The 20,790-nt window shown below is 44.8% G+C and overlaps 1 protein-coding gene across 1 annotated transcript in view; it reads left to right on the top strand.

Annotated features, from left to right (window-relative positions):
- TYW1 (tRNA-yW synthesizing protein 1 homolog) overlaps nt 1-20,790 on the top strand; it is a 144,203-nt gene that overhangs the window by 6,063 nt on the left and 117,350 nt on the right. Inside the window, exon 7 of the mRNA XM_025215033.1 lies at nt 407-529. Coding sequence (XP_025070818.1) covers nt 407-529 — 123 coding nt within the window. The remainder of the gene's footprint in view (nt 1-406; nt 530-20,790) is intronic.

Here is a 20,790-nt window from a genome sequence, read left to right as displayed (position 1 = left end):
TCTCATCTTTACTTTTATCCTGCTTACTCCAACTGTGAGGGGAACCTAAGAAAATTAGGCACCCAAAGTCCCTTTGAATTCTAATGGAGTTGAGTCACCAAAGTCCTTATTTTCAGTGACATGGTAGCAAAAAAGACCGATCAGGTGAAAGAGCAGAATGAATCTGGAAACCAGATCATGAGTTGTAAAGGGCTTTGTACTGTTAAACTCATGTTAAGAGTGAAATGTTTGAATTACTTCTGTGACATTGGTTGTTATGTGGGTCTAAAGCTGGCTTGGTGCTAGTCTTCCAGAATACTGTTGGATGCCGTAGCATTGATTCCCTGGGCTGGGATTGGTGGGTGTTTTATCAGTGCCATGGAAGGCAGCCTTCTAAAAATTCCTTCTGCAATTTGATTAATCCTAGGTAGAAGAGTTATTTGAAACCACCAGTGAGGAAGAGTCTGGAGCTGAGGAAGATGGAGATGCTAATTCTGTTATTGACGTTGAAGATCTGGGAAAACTGATGGGTCACATGAAGAAAGCCAAGGTAGTGCAACTGTGGCAAGTTTATGAAGATAAATTGCTGACTGCCAGTGGGTGGAGGTGATGAAAATACTATTGCCAGATTTTCGTGTCCAACTCTCTAAGAGTCTTATATACCAGTTGCCATAATCGCCACAACATGGATTATAGGCTAGGGTTCCATACCAGCTTCATCCTGAACCCCAGCTCTGCAAACTCAGGCAACTGCAAATATGAACTTTAGGTTCCACTGTCTTGCTGATACAAGGGGAAAGCCAGGGATACCTGAGAAATTTTGCCTGGACTTTGAAAGATGGAGATTAGAACAGGAATCTTTTTTCTGGGTAGGGTTTACCACTTGGTCTCTGTAGAGAGTCTAGAAAAATGGAGCTGTTCCATGGGAAGGTCTTGAGGCGCTACAGCAGCAGCAGTGTTACCTAATAATCAAAAAATGGGTCTTTTGCGTATGCTCCCAGTAAAGCTGAAAGGGTATGCAGTATTTATGTTCTTGGAAATGTGTGTGCATGCACAAATACTGCCTGTGTTTCATGTGCAGCAGAAAAATCTTGCTCCCAAAAATGGATATGGTAGGTTTTTGAGGTGAATGTGCAGCAGTTAGTTTTGCCATGTGTAAAATGAATATTTTTGTATTAGGAAATGAAACCTTTTGCTCTGTGTGGATTTTATTAAATGCTCTGAGCAACCAGTAGTTCCCAGTGCTGTTGAAAAACCAACCTCTGCCCCTGCCGCATGAACATGATCCATGTGTTATTCAGAGTGCATAATCAGGGCTCTGAGGTGTTCACTTTAAACTGAAGGTTCAAGTTAAGCACGGTATGACAGAGAGTGAGTTGTATATGTTGTCATGATCCGCAGTGTTAAGAGCAGTTGCTGGGATTGGCACAGAAACCTCTGAGGTCTGACTTTCCATTCCTTCTACATGCAGTTCATTGCTTGCCTATTTTTTGGATGTCTCCCTTCCTTTAGCATCAGCGTAATGTCCCTGTCCCAGTGAATGGGGCTCAGGGATCCATTTCCTTCTTGTAGGGGCACAAGGTGGTAGATCTCCCTTGCTCTGAACCATCCTCAGTCCTATTTGCCATCTGGCACAGTCTCTTTCTCTCTCTCTCTCTCTCTCTCTCTCTCTCTCTCTCTTCTCCACATGTTTGCCGCTAGAGAGCACCAAACAAAAGGAAAAAACAATTCCTTTCCTTCACTTCCATTTGATTTGAAACCACTTCAGGGATAAAGAATAATTATTTTATGCCCAGGGTTTTATGGCAGAGTAAGCCTTGAGGTCTCACTGACTAATAACATCTGGCAACAGCTCCAGGAGTGTGCAAGGTAAAACTAATAAACTAGACAGTGGACCATGTATTTATGGACAAGCAAATGACCACAGCAACAAATTGCTGTCACTTCTAACTTGTTATGATTACTGCATTGGTCGTGAGCAGCTCTGGAATTTCCAGCAGAATCTGGTTTTATGAATAGGCAGCAAAAATCCACTGCTGCTTGACACTTGGCCCATGGAGAATCCAGGAGTGAAGCTGCTTTCTCTGTTGCTTGCTGTCTGGTGTAGCTGGTGTCTTCTAAGAATCTCTTTTCCTCCCCAAATTGACTTTTTGGGAGTCATTGCCCCTTGCTGGCCGGCTGTTTCAGAAGTGCAAAAACCTAGTACAAACTAGAAGTTCTGTGCTACGGCTCTGACACAAGTTGTCTCATTTTGTGAAGTCCTGTTCCCTGGGTTTTGGATTAAAATCCATGATTATTTGTTAAAAATGGATTTAGCTGTAGGCCACCTGCTGCTGTCAGTTTTAATGTAAAAGCCTAACATACCTCAATGGGAGCTCTGCGTGTGGAATCCTGGGAGGAGACGGCCATATAAATGTTGCATGAGAGCCCAAGTAGGTGACTATCCATACCGTTAGCTGAGAGAACGAATTACTTTGGCTCAGTGACAGATCTTGGAATATGTAGACTGGCTGGTGAACAGGTTTGTGCAAACACTTGAAGTGGAAAACAATCCTTGAGGTGCGGTTATTTACCGTAATAAAAATAAATGCTGAAGATTTGATAGTAAAGTGCAGAAGAATCTGCATCGATGAAGGCAATTCATCATCTATTTCCTTGTTTCCAAGATGGACGTTACAGTTGTGTGTTAAGTCTGAGGCATCCTGCTTTCCCAAGCTGCGTCTTTGCTTTAGCTACTGTGAATTAGCACGGGGGAAAGACTGCCTCGAGACAGATACCGCATTTTAAGCTCGTCGTCTTTTACAGAATGCTGAGTTGCTCCATTCACTACTTAGTCACAGGGCCTGATTGATATCATTTCACATTACTGCAGCCAGTGGATTACAGCAGTTATTCTGATTTAGATGAGGAAAGGGAGAGTGTAATAGGCCCTGAAATCTGTTTGCAGAACTCAGCGTGGTATGTTAGCTACTAAGACCTATACTGTGCCAATCTGTGAATTAATATGCATAGACTTTGTAGCATGATGTCAAACCAGACCTTCCAACATTTGTGGAGGTTTGGGATGAGCATTTGTGCACTCTGTGCATATGGGGCAGTAAAATTTCAATTTTGAGGGATTTGAGGGCCTAGTTTTGATTTAGTCTCAGGGCCCATGTTGCCACTGATAAAAATTATTGGTGGGGAAGTGAATATGCCATCTGTGTAGCCATAAATCCTTGCAGTCTTGATTTTTATGTCCAGGCAGCAAGCTTGTGGTGGCAGCATCTTTAATGAATATTTGTTCAGAGCTGTGTAGTTGATCTCCATATAAGTGTGCTGAATTGGGTCCCTTGACTGGATGGGAAATCCAGGCTAGATTTTTCTTGTCTTTTTCCCGCTCCAGCATTTTAGCATTATACAAAAGAGGATAGGTGTTTGAGAGTGACAAGCGAGATGAATGCAGACACAGAGAGCAGAATTACAAGGAAGGGTGCTGGCATCTCTCTCCCAAAGGGCAGATCAATTCTAGTTCATCCCTCTAGAAAGGTAAGGGTTCTCAAACAGTTGCTAGACATAAGGCATCTGTTTTAATCTGATGGAGCCCACTTCAATGTGCTGTGTATCAAGGCTGAGCCCAAAGGTTGACAAGCAGAGGCTTGCAAAGGATGCAGGTGCAGAAAACAATGAATAACATTTTTTTACTCTGATACGTAGTTAAATTGTGGCAGTTCTTACTGGAAGATTAAATTAAGGTTGAGTGCTTAGTAAGGCTTTCAAAAAACAGGACTGGGAATATATGCTTTTCCCAAGCATCAAAAAGCCATTTTGCTTCAGGGCATAAAATAACCAGTAACTGATAGGGTTTAGGACAAAACTTGCCTTTTGGCAAAATGGTGGATCTGGCTCGCTGCACAGCTCCTGGCTGGTCTCAATGAAGACCCTGGGAGCGTGGAACTGTGACCGCATGGGGCGACATAACCAGGGCTCTGCCCTGGCCTGTCCCCTTGCTGTCATGGCCCCGTGTTCTTGGGGTCTTGATAGAGACTGGGCAGGACATGCAGCTGGTTGGGGAGCTGCTCTGGGGCCAGGGTCTTTGGGGCAGCGACAGCACGGGGCCCCGGGCCGGGGCAAAGCCATGATCCACTCCCTGCCGTGCTCCCTGCCTGCAGAACCCTCACTCGTTGCAGGGGTATCTGAGCAGCAGATCGCGGCTCTGCCCCATCCCCAGACCCACGCTGTCGCTGCCCCAGGATCCCGAGGTCTCCCCAGCCCCTCCTGCCTGTCTTGCTCCCAGCCGCAGCCCCATCCCAGCAGTTCAGCTGCATGCCCTGCCCACATGGGTCCTGCCCCTGGCAGGCAGCGGTGGCAGCCAGAAGGAGCTGCTCCCACAGGGGCTGCTGGGTAATAGAGTCTGGTGTGCGCCCAACTTTGCCCACCCTTGCCCTATGGGAAGATTATGCCATTATTGCATGCCGTGGGATTTCTGTCGGGTTGTTTCCCAGAAGCATCTGGTACTAGAGATGAAGAGACAGGATTCTGGGTTAGATGGGACACATCTGGAGCGAGCAGGATGCATGCTGTATCTTTGGCTTTGCTACATTTTCAGTTTTTGTGATTTAAGGAAAGGACCTGTTTGTGTTCCCTCCCTAGGCTTTCCTATAGCAGTGGAAATGGGCATGGCTCCTCGATAGATTTAACAGCCAGCTCTGCTTTTGATCGATACAAATGCAGTGCACTTTCCCTGTCCTCTAAAGCAACTCCCCTGGACTGTGTTTATCAGATAAATATGAAACCTAATAGATATATTTGTGGCCTTGAAGGCTGTGGTCATTAATCACAGGAATACTGGTTCTTAATACATGGTATCTCCCACAGCTGGGACATTGTGATAAACTAGAAATACAGATACATCCAGGTCTCTTCCTTGGGAAGGGAATTGTTTTATTAACCTTTGTGCTTATAAACTACATTCATGAATACTAACGGTATCCTAATTTGGGGATCAGTTGAGAAGTTATCATACAGGCATATTTTACAGTGTTAAGATTAATGCCTCTGTTTTCTAAAGAAAGCCACTGTAATGTGCTGTGCTCCTGGTGGGGTGGGGCGTTTCAATTGGAGCCACTTTTGGGAGCTGCTGTAATTAAAATGCCCAAAGCGTCTTGTGTATTGAGTGTCCTGCACTTCAGAGTGGCAGTGGGGGCACCTTTAAAGCTCATTTGAGCTTTAGTTTAAAGTGCCCTTGCTGCCATTTTGGACACTGAATAGACGTGATGGCGAGGCTGCTGGAGTGTGCCAATCCAGCAGATGAATCAAGTCTGCTCCAGAGTGTTCTAATTGACATCCTGCACATGTGTACAGGCGCTCATAAGCTCTTACTCCTTTTCTGCCACTCGTGAGCTGCATGATCTGAGGGAGGTCCCATGACCTTGTCTCACCTTAGCTATGTTGTAAAATGGGAGTCTATCTGTTGGGCAGCTGTGGGGTGGGTGAACCTTTTCAGAAGGTTTTTGAACAATTAAAAGAAAATGAGAGAGAGAAAACCACCTGCAAGGTATTATCCCTGTGAAAGACCCTGTCTTGCTGTGTTTTCTTGAACAAAACTCTTATTGAGGTTGGTGGAAATTTTCCTTTGAGTTGTGTCACACAAAAAACACTGTCTAAAAAGGCCTATGTAGTAGCTTCGAGATCTGTGCAAAAAGCCGATTTTTTTGTCTGTACTGAACCCTGATTGAGTGAAGTTATGAGATTCAATTGTGCAACTTAAAAACAAGCAACCAAAAAGCCTGAGCCTTACTGGAGCATTCCCAGAAAGTTGTCATTGCTTTTAATTGTCATTGGAAAGTCGTCACTGGAAAGCAGAGGTGCTGAAGGGGAGCTGAATGGCTCTTTCAGTAGGTCAGACCTCTGGGCTAGATTCTGATCTGTTATCCCAGCCCTAAAACTGAAGTAATTCTGCTTTTTTTTCAAACAAGTTTTTAAAGAAAGTGGTGCCTGTGATCTCATTGCACTAACATCTTTTTCCCAGGTTGTGTGATCAAATCTAAGTTCTCCCTGTTTTGTCTGTTGAAAGGTATTGCAGTTCAGGAGCAGTATAATTAGAGCTTTTGGGGGTTTGCAGTTTCCAGTTAAAACTTGGGCTGCCCAGTTAAAAAAGGGGGAAAATGCTTGTAATCATACAATTTCAAGCCTTTTGCCTCTCTGGTATATGGGCTGGGTGACCTCCTTTTACAAGATGCTTTGACATCTCTGGCTAAAAAGGGGTAGATAAGGCTAGGTATTATTTTTATTCATGTGCAGTAGATCTCATACCTATAGCTGCCATCTGTAGTCTGCCCTCAATTACTCTATGAATGGCAAGCTGATGGATGGGGAACAGACTGGATGCTGAAAACTTCCCTGGACGTAAGTTTGTTTCCTTCTCAGTTTTAGCTCTGGCATGGTCTCCTTCCTCCAGGGTGCACAGCAAGGCACTCGGCTGCACATGGTGAAGTTAACAAGCCACAGCAAGTCACTGGAGTTGGCAAGCTTCTAACAGATCCAACAGGGCGAGCCAGTTGGAAAGCCCACCAGACTGTTCCCGGCACAGATCCACTTCTCATCTCATGTTGAATATCTATCTATCTACTGGTATCACCTCTTTCACTTTGTTGGAGTTACTCCCAAGGTTTACACTGAATCTGAGAGAAATTGAGCCAGAATAAAACATCAGCCTAATTTATCGGTGTGCTTTTTGCTTTGGCGTTTTTTCATAGTCAAGTTTAGTAGTCGTTTTATCTGATAATGATCACCAGAAACCCAGGCTGCTGCTGCTAGCAAGTCAGAGGAGCTGAAGTATGAAGGGTTGGGAAGGCTTCTTAAAAGCCCATCTGTTTGTAGAACCTGGTCCAAGTCAAGGTGGAGCAGGAGAGGTACATTTGCTCAGCCAGGTGTCACCTGGGTCATCAGTAACCCCATGTGCAGGCATGCTCTGATGACTCCAGAGCCATTTACCTTGCCATGGGCTTTATTCCATAGTGAAGAGGACACATGCCCAACCCACTATAGCTCTTGGCCACACGGTAGCAGAGGGGACTATTTTGCTTTTAGTAAATGGCTTCGTTTAACTGATTCATAGATTCATAGATTGGAGAGTTGGAAGGGACCACAATGGATCATCGTGTCCAGCCGTCTGCCCCTGGCAGGAAAGAGGACCGAAGTCAGACGACCCCAGCCAGGTGCCTGTCTCGCCTCCTCTTGAAGACCTCCAAGTTAGGTGATAGCACCAACTCTCTTGGAAGCCCATTCCAGATTCTGGCCACCCTTACTGTAAAAACTGATTAGAGGAGTCTAGGCTGCCTGGATAACTAGAGTTACTACATAAGGTTAGCGGCAAAGAAGGGTTAACTTTATTTCCGAGGCAAATGCTTTCATGGTGTGTGAGCTGTGAGAGAAATTCCACGGTGAGGTTTTGTACACGGTCCGTTGGTGCAGTTCAGGCACAATTTAATATTGGCTTCACTCGTGATCAGGCCTGCCTATTCCCATCTGTAAAACTGAGGTCATTCTCCTTCCTTTTGTCACAACCCAAAGTTGTGGTTTTTTGTTTGTGTGTGCTTCGGCACCGCTAAATTATGTTCCCGCTAAATTGCAGCTCCTTTGCACGGTGGAGTTTTCTGCTGCAATAAGGGAACCCGCGTGCAAAAGAGTATTTCCCGCCAGTTTGTAGCCTTCTTTGCATGGTGCATTTCTTTTGCATCTAGGGTGAAAGGGAGTCCCCGCCTTTTGTATTTAGATGGGAGCCACATTATTGGCCAGTTCTAAATTATGCACACGTGGCGGCTAACGATTGGCTTGCTAGCTGTATAAAGAGCTTGGGTAGTTTCCGCCCAAGTAGGAGAAGGAGAGGGAGAGAGAGAAAGCAATTGGAGTTCGGGAGAAAGAGCGTGAAGATCTCTAAGCGCTGCTGATTCCTTCGAACCCAGCTCTTTCCTTAAGAAGGCAATAGAGGGCCAATTACTAAACCGAACTCACGGAGCCTTAACAACTCCAGGGGCCCAATTACCAAACGGCCTCTAGCCTCTCCCCGTCACCGAGAGCAATCCTAGACGTATCCCTTCCTATTGAAACTACCGAACCCGCGGAGCTTCAATAACTCCGGGGCCAATTGTCGTAGTCCTCTAGCGAGGATTTAAGCGGAGCTGAACCTGGAAACTGTCCAGCCTACACCACGACCATCTTTGGTGTAAGTAAACAATCTTTTAATCAACCATTACGCATCCGTGCCTAATTCCAGATCCCTCGGGTCTCTCTTCGACCCCGCGTGCCTGGGCTGCTGGCCACAGTCCGCGTGCGCAAAGACGGGTCCGCGTACCACTCCCGGCCCGCTCATGGCGACATGGATGGGTTCGGGAGGCGGCCCGCACACCTTTCTGCTGCCTTTTATCCATCTCCCGTGTTTAAGTTTTCAGGGCAGGTGCTGCCTGTGCATATGCGTAATGTCTAGCACAGCTGAGCCCCAGCTCTCAGTGACTGCCTCCATGCACTATGTGGACAGACAAGAGGGAGATGTTGGTCCATGTGCTGTGAAGGGAGCAGCGCCAGAAGACAGCTACTTTTCCTTCCTGAGATGGTAACAACCGTTGGCAAGGGAAGCAGAATGATGGCTCACCTCAAAGCAGAGAAGAGAAAGCCAGCTCCCACAGTAATTGATGGGTAATGAATGTCACAGTAATGCTGTCTCTAGGTGGGGAAGAAAATAAAAAAGCAGGAAGCTTAGCTAGACAAAAGACACATCCTTTTGGAGCTGACAACCATTTATGGACGCTGCCAAGTACTGGGCACTCATGATAAACTAGCAGGAGGTTGGATTAGAGATGGAACGTGGACAGGTTTACTGACAGCTTTATTGTTGAATGACCATTGTGCGAGGTCTGCCTGACTTTGCTGTAACTGTGTGTGAACATATTTATGAGACCTCTTGATTTTGTATAGTAGGGCAGTGGGGCCCACACTGGGTATCCTTGAGTGAGGCTCTGTACAAACATTACCAAATGAGCTTGTCCTAATAAACATTGCGCCCAACGAGTGACCCATAAAACTGAATGAGGTAGCTTGTACAGGATATTTTAAAACAACTTTTTGTGCAGCTGTGAATACAGGTTTCCCTCGCCAGCCACTGGAGTTGGGTTCCCGTGGCTGACAAAACCATGGTTGGCAAGACAAAAGGCTTGTGGGAAAAATGGCAGGTGACGGGCTTATGTGTGGTTATAGAAAACGGTGGTTACTCAAAACTGTATACCATGATAGCCAAAATGATATATAGCATGTTAAGCATGGAGACTCAAAACTGTGGTTGGCAAAACCATGGTTGGTGAGGGAAACCTGTATAGCACTGATGAAAGATGCTGATCTGACATCTCCAGAAACTAAGCAAGGACTGCAGGGAGGGAGGCAATGTAAGCTTCCCTGGGCTGTCCTGCAAACATAATATATTAACTAGTAATGCAACTTATTCTGTTGCTGCTGATTGTATGGGAAGGACCTAGTGATTGGTGTAAAGATCCAAATTTATTTGAGGCAGTCTGGCCAAGTAACGTCTTTTCAGTACATGCAAGCCATGGAATGAATATCCATGTCTGAACTTCTACAAAGTCTTGGGTCAGGGGTGGGCAAAATGCAGCCCAGGGGCCGGATGCGGCCCGCCAGGCCTGTGGGGCCCTTAAATATTAATTTTATAAATTTTTTTATCTGCCCCTGGCTGCCTATCATGTGGCCCTTGATGGCTTGCCAAAACTCAGTAAGCAGCCCTCTGCCCAAAATAATTGCCTGGCCCTGTCTTGGGTTGTGGCTCCAGGATTTGGGTTTAGCCTGGAGGGACCCCAGATATGCATACTTTGGACTCTGCTTTTCCTGGCATTCCCTGAGGTATTGTGATTGCAGTGCTTTGGGTTGGGCCCCCTTTTTATGAAACCCCAAAAATGAAAGAGCTGGTACAGCAATATTGCCTTCTGCTTTTGGATGTCTTGTTGTAGCAGCAGAAATCTGCTGGAGTTTTAATGACAAATAACACTGCTGAGACAAATCGGTTTCCTAACTTGCCTTTCCTAACAAATAGGTTTACCACAAAGATGCATGCTTCTGGCTGGCGCCAGGTTAGTTGGTTGCCTATGATGGCTTTTAACAAAAGAAATGATTGCAGAGGAAAAAATCATCAGGCTTTGGATGTGTGCATGTACTGTTGACCATTTGAGTGACAGATGCCAAAATGAAATGTCTCCTCTCCAGGTCTGAACTGTAGTGGAAAGAATGGTGGACTGTGAGTGAGGAATCATTTGCAGAGTGATTTAAGGACCGTACAAAAGGCAGTGCTCTAAGTGAGTCTTGGAGAGATGGTAGATGGAGCTGGGCTCGGTGGGTGATGATGGTATGTTACTGCCCATGATACAAACTCATAATGGATTTAGATTTGGGACTTTAACTGTTGTTAAATCCCTTTGCTTTGGGTTTAGTTATGCTGATAGGTAGCTTGCCACAGGAAAATGAAGGTAAGAAAATGAAGGGAAAAATAATCTATTAATATAGGTCAGAATTTTCCAAAATGATCAGAGACTCTTATGGGGAGATGGACTAAAAAAAGGGACCTGACTTCTAAAGGAGACTGAGCATTTGCCTGAAGAAAAGTTGGTCTCTAAGATGTCAGGTTTCCAGTACTATCTTGATTTTAATCATCATGTCCGTAATGCTTAATGTACTTGTGTATTATCATACTCCTTTGGAAATCAGAGGTGCTGTTAGACTCATGGCCACCACAATATGCTTTAAAATCTATTTTAAGGTTCTCTGGCTTCAGAATCTTGAAGCATGAAAAATCCCTGAAGTCTTGGCTTTGTAAGGGTGCAGTTAATAGCTATGCAAGTCCTTTCCTTCCACATCTTTAGTATTCCCAGACAGCACTGCAGACATTGCTGAAATACTTGGATTCTGTTAAGGATCTGTCAGGCTGACTTGTAGGATTCTAATATGGGAACCTTTTTTCTCTCTCTTTTTTTTTTTTTTAAGATGGTGGAATTGATCACGGGAAGCACCGTCTACCATCAAAATCTGTGACCAAACTTAAATGGCCATCAGGGGAATCATGGTCATACCGGCTGTTGCAAGCTGTGGGGTGGCACCTTCTGTAAGACTGGCCTCCTTGAATAATAGCAGAGGTTTCCTACTTGTTACCCAGCTATAGGAGCTTAGATTTCAAAGCTGGGCAGTGATGATGGGTACCCACTTGCCTTAGGCCCATCTGAAAATCTCTCTTTTTTTTTTTTTTAGTATAGGACTTCCTTGTGCAAGCAAACTGTTATTGTCTGTTCAGTGTGATCATCAGGTAGCAATGCGTTGGGCTTCGCCAATCATTTGTAGGCTTTCAGACGGGAGGAAACAAAGGTTTCTGTTTCTGGAAAAATATCTCTGTAACCAATTTGCTTGTTTTGAATTAGTAGAAACTTGTCAGAAGTCATCCTTCTTTTTAGAAGCGCTTCTTAAAACTACTTGTCACATTCTCAGCTTTTAATCAAACCACCTCCTTGATCGAGCCATTGAAAAGTAATCGTTTTTCTTGTTCCCCATCTGTCAGCTGTCATACTTTCCCTCTCTCTTGCCTGCATTTTATTTCAGTGCAAGCTTTTCTACTTAACTGGACAGTGATGTTTAGCATTTAGCCTGCTATTATGTAGACTCCAGTAACTACTTTTAATAAGCTTTTCTTTCTGTCTTGCGGTTTTATGGGTTTGCTGACTATTCAGGCTGGTATTCCAGCTTCCTTTTAGTGTGAAATTGCCTTTATTCACAAATTCTCTAAATCAGCTTTTTTTTGCTGCTCAGTGGTTGGAAATCAGGGTACTCCATATTGGTATAAAATTAAAAAGGGTAACTGGGATAAAGGACTGAGCAAGTCTATTTCTACCTGGTGCCATTTTGTTGATGTGATAGGTGGCCTTGTGGCACTGGAACTAGTAGGGGTTCCCAACAATGGACTGGAATTTTCTTTCCTGCAGTTACCAGGAGTATCTGTTTTAATGCCTTCCCTAGCCACCTCTTATTCAACTGTACTTACTTCAGCTGTCTGTGGAGCTTGAATGAAAACAAAACCAATGTCATTAATGGGCGCAGGCAGAAGTTACATTTATTGTGTGATTGGCCCCTTGAAAGCGCTGTACAGCCATGCTCTAACAGAAGTGCACAGCTGCAGAGTGCTTTAAAAATCCCTGATCGTGTGACAAATTAACTTCGTTATATGAGGGTTCAAATGAAGGCGCTCCAAAGTCTTCATTAACTTCTGCCTGCTCCGGTGACCACGCTGCTGCAGCTCAGCCCTGGCCCTGGTGCTGCCTGCACAATGTGGGGCAGGAGATGAGGGAAGAGAGGGAACTTGGGTTAGGGTTTGCCCAGGCTGTGCTGGAGTGGGGGGATGGATTAGAACAGGGGGTTCCAGTCCACCCACACCCACTCCAGTACAGGCTGGGCAAACAGCATCCTGAACTCCCTGTCTTCCCTTCCCCCCTGCTCCCATTGTGCAGACAGCACCAGAGCTGGGAGGTGGGGAGGTGGGCCTAGGGGAAAGAAGCTGCAGACACACAGTTCCCTGGCTAAATTGGCTCCAAAGTGGAGCTTGATTTCCCCCACCCTCCCAAACTAACAACAAACGTCTGTTGGGTTGGGGGTGGGGGAGGGGTTGGTTTAACTCATAGTGCTTTCTGTGAAGCGCCATAAGTTAGCCCAGGGAGCTGCGTGTCTGTCAGTGCCCAAAGCGAGCAGCACAAGTTCTTATATAGCTATTACATGGAAAGTAAAAATGCTACTGCTGAGGCTTTAGCCTGAATTGGAAAACTCCTTTTGTGACCTTATCCAGCCTATTTTATTCATATGGTAGGGATTCCACCACTTCCCTGGGAGGTGCTTTCATAGGCCAATAGCTCTTGCTTTCAGGAAGTCTTTATGGTTCTCCTGCCTATACTTTCCCTTTTAGTTCCTGAGTTCCCTAACAGTTGGTTCTAGTTCACTATAAGTTCTAGTCCTTTTAGCTTATAGTAATACCTATCTCAGTCATTTAAAAAAATGTTGGACCCACTTGATGACAAAACTAGTTTACTTTAAAATGGACCGCTCTAGGAGAATCAGTAATGTGAGTAGTTAGCTGGTTGTGAATAGGAATTGCCTTTTGTGGACATTTTGAGTGGCAGTTGCCATTCGGAAGTAGTGCATTGTGTCTCCCTGTGCGTGTCTGTATGTGCACGTATATTTGTATTTTAGGCAAGATATGCAAATAAGGAAGTATCTAAAACAACTGAGCTGCGAATTTGAAATAAATAGTTATTGTGTTTTCTATTCCCACCTTAATGGGGAATTCAGAACCTGCCCATTTGGTTGGGCAACTGGTTGCAGTTAACTGGATTTCATGAGGATGTGGGTTGGCCCTCCACCTAGCAAAAATCCAAATAGTTGGGATTTCTGTGTCCATAAATTCTTTCTGCCCATGATTGAAGAGCAGCAGATGACTGTTTAGTTATCAGCACCTAAGTATTTCAAGGGCAAGAAAAATTAGTGGTAGCCATCACTTTTTTGATTTCTTATGGAAAGACAATAACTTAGAAAAATTAGAAATAAGAAGATTGTGGGGTTAACTGCTCAACAGTGCAGTGGGCAGAAAACTGGCTGCGTGGTAGGACCCAGAGAGTTCTCACGAACAGATCTATGTCGTCTTGGCGAGAAGTGGCCAGTGGTCTCTCTCAGGGGTCTGTGCTTGGCCCAGTGCTTTTCAACATCTTTATCAATGATTTGGATGTGGGGGTAAAAAGCTCGCTGGCCCAGTTTGTGGACGACACCAAGTTATGGGGGAGTGTGGCCATGTCAGAAGATAGGTTGCAGATACAGGCGGACCTGGACAGGCTGGAGAGTTGGGCGGACCGGACCCAGATGAAGTTCAACACTCAGAAGTGTAAGGTGCTCCATTTGGGGGCAAACAATCCCCAACATACCTACAGGCTTGGTGGCGACAATTTGGCTTGCACCACGGCCGAAAGGGACCTAGGGGTAGTGATCGACCATCGCATGAACGTGAGCTGGCAGTGCGATGCCGCGGCCAGCAGGGCAAACAGCATGCCAGCACATACTAACCGTTGCATTTCATGCAAAACTAAGGAAGTGATACTCCCACTGTACTCCACACTGGTGAGACCACAGCTGGAGGACTGCATCCAGTTCTGGGTGCCGCACTTCAACAAGGACGTGGAAAAACTTGAGAGGGTTCAGAGAAGAGCCACCCGTATGATCAGGGACTTGCAAGGCAAGCCATACGAGGAAAGGCTGAGGGACTTGGGCCTCTTCAGCCTGCAGAAGAGACGGCTGAGAGGGGACTTGATAGTGGCTTACCGCTACATCAGGGGAGCACATCAAGACCTCGGTGAACAGCTGTTCCCCAGGGCACCTCTGGGGAAGACCAGGAGCAATAGATACAAACTCCTGGAAGCCCGCTTCAGGCTCAGTTCCAGGAGAAACTCCTTCATGGTCAGGGTGTCCAGACTGGAATAAACTCCCTCCAGCGGTGGTGCAGTCACCTACCCTGGAAATCTTCAAAAGGAGACTGGACAATCACCTTGATGGGGTCACGACCCCAATTGTCTTTTCCTGCCTAGTGTAGGGGGGCTGGACCCAATGATCTACAAGGTCCCTTCCAGCCCCGACGATCTATGAATCCATGAACTTGTGTCAGATTTACTGCAGTGCTTCTTGCTAAATCACCATGGGCAACAAGTTTGCTCTCTGTGCAAAACTTCCTTTTGTTCTCTTTCAAAATGTAAATAACAGATGCGAGAGGTTTATTTAAGTGAGTGAGTGCAGCTATTAAGGCAGCAAATTCCATCTCCTGTAAGTATTTTGAATTGAACACTTGCAAGCGCAGGACAAATCGGTTACTCTGGCTTGGAGGAGAGCAAATGATTAGTGTCCTGCGTACATGCTTTCAGATCAAGAGGAGACCGCAAAAATGAAGACCGCTTTTTTAGAGACAGGAAAAATGACAGATTCTCTTTAAAAAAAGAAATTCAGAATCTGATTATACTCTTAACATAAATAGATTATTTTTTGTTTACCATAAATAGATTATTTTGTGGCTCGGATGCTACAGCGATCACATTTTCATAGATTTCATAGACATTAGGGCTGGAAGGGACCTTGCAAGATCATCGAGTCCAGCCTCCTGCCCCAGGGGCAGGAAGTCAGCTAGGGTCAAAGGATCCCAGCAGGTTAAGCATTCAAACGTTTCTTGAATGAGTCCAGAGTAGGTGCCTGCACCACTTCTGAAGGGAGTCTATTCCAGGCCTTGGGGGCTCAGACAGTAAAGATTTTTTTTCTTATATCTAGCCTGAAACAGTCTTGGAGGAGTTTGACCATTGGTCCTTGTTTTCCTTCGGGGTGCTCTGGTGAACAGACCTTCTCCCAGATCCTGATTTACACCCCTTATATACTTATAGGCTGCCACCAGGTCCCCCCTGAGCCTATGCTTTTCCAGGCTGAAGAGTCCCATGGCTCTCAGCCTCTCTTCATAAGGCTTGTTCTCTTGCCCTCTGATTACGCACGTGACTTTCCTCTGGACTCACTCAAGCTTCTCCTCATCCTTCTTGAATTGTGGAGCCCAGAATTGGATGTAGTACTCCAGCTGCGGCCTCACCAAGGCACAGTATAGCGGGAGGACAACATCCTGAGATTTACTTGAGAAGCATCTATGGATGCAAGCCAGAGTTTTGTTGCTTTACCAGCTGCGACATCGCATTGGTGGCTAATGTTCATGTTGTGGTCAGTCGTGACCCCCAAGTCTTTCAGCCTGAACCTATAAGTATGCTGTGGGTTTTTTCCCCCTGAGGTGGAGTACCTTACATTTATTGGTATTGAACATCATCAGGTTTGTATTCACCCACTTACTAAGTTTGTCCAAGTCAGCCTAGATCGCTAGCCTGTCCTCAGGTGTGGATGCTATGCCCCAAAGTTTAGTATCATCAGCGAACTTAGCCAGTGCGCTTCTGACAGCCATGTCCACATCGTTGATAAAGATGTTAAAGAGAACCGGTCCAAAGACAGAGTCTTGGGGGATGCCACTGGTCATGGAGTGCCATAATGATTCGCTACCATTGACCATTTTTTCCTACCCTCTAGGCCAAAGGATGTCTAATCATTCAGTACAGCTTCTTCCATGGTTCTGCATAAGACACCTTATTTGTCCTTTCTTATGTATCAGATGCTGAGTTAATGCAGCAACATAAGTACATAATACACTTCATGCTCCATAGGAAGACAAAAGGTAGTACCCTGGCATCACAGCATGTGGTCCAAGAACCAGAATTTGCCCACTTACTATTTAGCGATGAATGGATCTACTCTGAGCATAAGGTACAGAGGACAGAGTGAAGTGTTACGTTACAGATTTTGGAGAAAAGGCTGTTTGTTCAGGATTTAATAGTTACTTAAAAGATGATTTTATCTCCTCCTTGTGTATGTATGAAACTTTTTTTAGTAACATTCATATTTTACTGTCCATGTGTCTTGATGAGTGAAGATGGATTTTTTTTATTGGATTTAAAAGCCCATTTATGTTCATGGACAAGTTCTTTACATAGTGAGCCTTTCAAGGGAAGTTTTGATGAATTACAAAGATGCTGGTAGAATTGCCAATGAAATGCTCTACTTCCATCTTAATAGCATTTTTGAGCAAACTGTAAAAGAAAGGAAACAGAGGTTGGAGCAGACTTTCTTCCCTTGCTGAGAGTCTGCTTCAGTTACCGGATGGTAGAATTTGGCCCTAAATGGCTTTAATAATCTGTATTACCTGATTCCTGGAAGTGATGACAAGCTCTGAATTCTTGGTTGTTCTGAACCAGCTCTGAGTGCCTAAAGATATTTTTTGGAGTACAAATGAAATACATGCATGTCTTTAGGCACATTCAGGTGGCTGCCATATTTGGGAAGATCTTAAAGTCGGGGTCTTAAGAAAAATTGTTTGACCCTTATTCATTTTTAAATAATTTATTTACTTGAATACAAGACAAGGTTCCCCCCCAAATTAGCATGGAGGAAAAACGCCCCTCATCTTGTAATTGCATACAATGAAATCTCACTAAATACATTGTCTATCATTGAACTGCTGCCAAAAGCAGCATGTGCTTAGCAATGGAAACCAACTATGAAGTTGATTAAATGCAGCCAACACTGAGCATGACTATAGAACACATGGCCCAGATTGGATAAACCTGCTGATGCCTTTTTGTGTGGCCTTTAAACAAATAAACCAAATAACCAGGCAGTTGTTCCCCCAGGAGGGAATGAGCACTGGGCCTGGAGATACTGCAGTATCAGGCTGGTGCTTGGAGAAGCTGGAGCAAGCTCTAACACTGTACCCTGGTGCCAAGTGCTGATAGGAACCTACCCCCCCCCCTTTTTTTTTTAATTAAAATCAAAATCTCCTCCTCCCCATGTTTAAAAACAAAACGGTTTACATCACTTTACATAAAATATTTCCCCAAACGAACATAGAATCTCCTCATTTATATCCTTTGACATCTACCGTTTCATCCATCTATGCACTTCTTATCCTCTGGCATCATTTACCTCTTCTTTACATACAGCATCAACAAGGTGCATTCCCCCACGATATATCCATTTTAAATGATCAACATTGCCTTTTATTCCACATCATATTAACATTTCTATACCGGTTCTCATATAACCACCCAACAGGCTTCCCTTACCACCTGCATCTCTTCATGTGGCATTACCTGTCATGCTGTCATCAGTCTCCTCCCAACCCATTCTGTTATTTCCCTTCCTCCTCCTCTCTCCACTCAGAATTTTCCCTGAACAGCTTTCCCCAGTCTCTTAATTTCCAATTGTTAGTCACATTCATTGCTCCCAGCTCCTTTTCATCTCTTTCAACATATGTTTGCAGTTCACGCGTGGCTAGCTGCACGTGTTCTCATGGTGTGAAGAACAGTCCCCATCTGCATAACCTCTCCCTTACCAGTAGTACTTTTTACGCCACCATCCACGTGATTCCTGCATGTTCCCTCTTTGTGTGTGCTTCCCACGTCCCCTTCTCCACTTTGGCTGACTCACTCTGTCAGGTTCTCCACTTCTGTTATTCTTCCTCTGTCCCTTATATTCCTTTCAAGGCTTTTACTGTTTTCCCATTTCTTCGGGTTCCTTTCTAACAATGCGTATTGTACCATGAACTTCCCCACTCTCGGGGTCCAAACCTAAGGCGATTTCCATCCCTCCTTCCCTCTTTCCCATGTCCTCAACACTTTGATGGCTAAATACCTGCAAAAGTCTGCTGTTTTCCCTTCCTCTTTTACCCCTGCCATCTAATTTCTGCTAATGAATGTTGTGTAAATAAACACATCTTACGTTTGGCATTCCCCATCCTCCTGCTTGTTTCCCCTTGTGTATCTCTAGCCTCACCACCCACACCCTTTTGTTGCCCTGGAAGAAGGTGCACAGTTCTCTTTGTGTCCTTCTTGCTTGTTGCCACATTTGAAGAAAATGCAATTTCTACATGGGGGATCGCTGATAATAATGTTGTCTTTATCAGTTCCCCTTTACCTTGTTCGGACAGCGTTCTCTGTTTCCAGAGGGCTGTTATCAGCCATATCGTGGTGATTTATCTTTTCCCAGGCCTTGTTGCCTTTCATGTCCATCTGTATTCGTGGAATCTTCATTACTTCTATTTGTAGCTGCAAACCTCAGTCTTCCAGCCCACCCCAGTTCTCTATTCTCATAAGCATGCTCTTCTTCTTTTTATTAATTTTTGACCCTGCCGCTTTGCCATAGTCTGTCGCGTGTTTTCTGTACCCAGTCAATCAACAGTTTGTGTTGTCCTACTACTGTGATGCTGTCCATGATATAGCATGCACTTAATTTCTTCTTTACTAGTGTTTTTAACCTCTGTAATCAGCTTGTCTCTTCTTATTTTCTGTACCAGTGGCTGTATGACATGTATGGAAAGCCCTGCTGATAATGGTCAGCCTTGTCTTACTTCAGGTTGTATCTCAAAGTCCTGGCTCAAGTAACTTTTTATCAATATCTGGCTCTTGGCTGTGTCATACAGTAACGGTATTGCCTGGATCATCCTATTTCCTAATTCCATTTTTCTTAGGACCACGAGCATGAACCCATGCTCTACTCAGTCATATGCTTTTTCCAAATCTATATTCATAACCACCATGTTTCTCTTTGTCTTGCACATCTACCAGCGTGTCCCTTATTAACCATAATGCCTCTGCATTCCTTCTTCCTGGTATGGCACATGTCTGGTCCTCATGAATTAGATCCTTTACGTTGCCTCTCATTTTTGGGCTAACACTTTCATGAAGATCTTATAATCTGCATTTAGCAATGTAATTGGTCACCAGTTCTCTAGTTTTTCTTTCTCTCCTTTTATAAAGATAAGGACTGTGACTTCTGCAAACCTTTAGTCTCTTTTGCCTTGCTCCCAGATTCTATTAAATAATTCTACCAGGTCTTTGCCTAAAATTTCTCATAAAATTCACTTGGTAATCTATCTTGGCCTGGTGTTTTCCCTCTCCTCAACTTTCTCATTGCTTCATATACCTCCCTCTGGGTGATTTCTCTCTCCATCTCCACTCTTCCTTCTTTGTTTCTTCTTTGTACAGTTTGTCTCTTCTTCTGTTCCTCTTACCTTGCTGGCATAGGTGGTCAGACATCTTTTATATAGGTGTCCTTCCTTGTTACATACTGCACATTTTATTTTCTCCTGGCAGTCTCTATCCCTGTGGCCTGTCCCGTTGCATCTGTAGTAGTGGGTTAATGTGCAATATGCTGCTATGTGCCCCTCTTCCCCACATTGGCTGCATATTTTGGATTGCCCATAATACCCTCTGTGGGGCCCTAGCTGGATGATTGATGGCAGGTACCTTGTCCCTCCTCGGTTGAATTCATCACTCTTGAGGGTTGCCTTCACTCTCCAAACCCCTGTCCAAGTTCTGTACTTATCTAAGACTCTCTTCACTGTCTCTATTCTTTGTATTCTTTGTTCCATCCATCTTCTTTATGGCTCGTGTATCACCTCTGAATATATCTTTACTATTATGACTCTCTCCCGTGATTGCTCCCTGGCGAGGAACTTAATCCCCCTGGGCTTTGTCATCTTGTTTTTCCTTGTACTAGTCCCAGAACTCCTCATAGTCCTCTCTCTCCCAGAAAGTGAATTGCCATGCTCTTCAATTTTCGCCTGTCAGCACGCTTGTCAATTGCTCCAGCCTTACGTTCAGTGTCTCAAATAATATTTTTTTCCCTAAAGGCATATCTGGCCACATATGTATTCCTTTGTGCCTCTCTGTCAGTTAGGACCGTCCTCACTCTGAGCTGTGGGTCCCCACCATAGTTGCTGTGTTTCTTCCTCATCTTTCTCTCTTTCCACCTCCACATCTCTTACTGGTTGTTGCTGTCTCTTGTCTTCTTCCCTGGGTTGCTTTGGTCCTTTAGTTCTTTCTTCTTCAGTCTTCTGCTTTGTACCTTTCTCCCCCAGTTTTCTGCTTCGTGCCTTTCTCCTTTTGAGCTGGTTTCTTTTCAGCTCTCAATTTTCAGTTCTTCTGATGCTTTGATGTTCCAGTCTTGCTTCTTTGCTTCATAGATTTCATAGACATTAGGGCTGGAAGGGACCTCGCAAGATCGAGTCCAGCCCCAGGGGCAGGAAGTCGGCTAGGGTCATAGATTCATAGATTCATAGATGTTAGGGTTGGAAGGGACCTCAACAGATCATCGAGTCCGACCCCCTGCATAGGCAGGAAAGAG

The sequence above is a fragment of the Alligator sinensis genome, unplaced genomic scaffold, assembly GCF_000455745.1.
Source record: "Alligator sinensis unplaced genomic scaffold, ASM45574v1 scaffold1227_1, whole genome shotgun sequence".
Classification (NCBI taxonomy): domain Eukaryota; kingdom Metazoa; phylum Chordata; order Crocodylia; family Alligatoridae; genus Alligator; species Alligator sinensis.
This window is presented reverse-complemented; position numbering and strand designations above follow the sequence as displayed.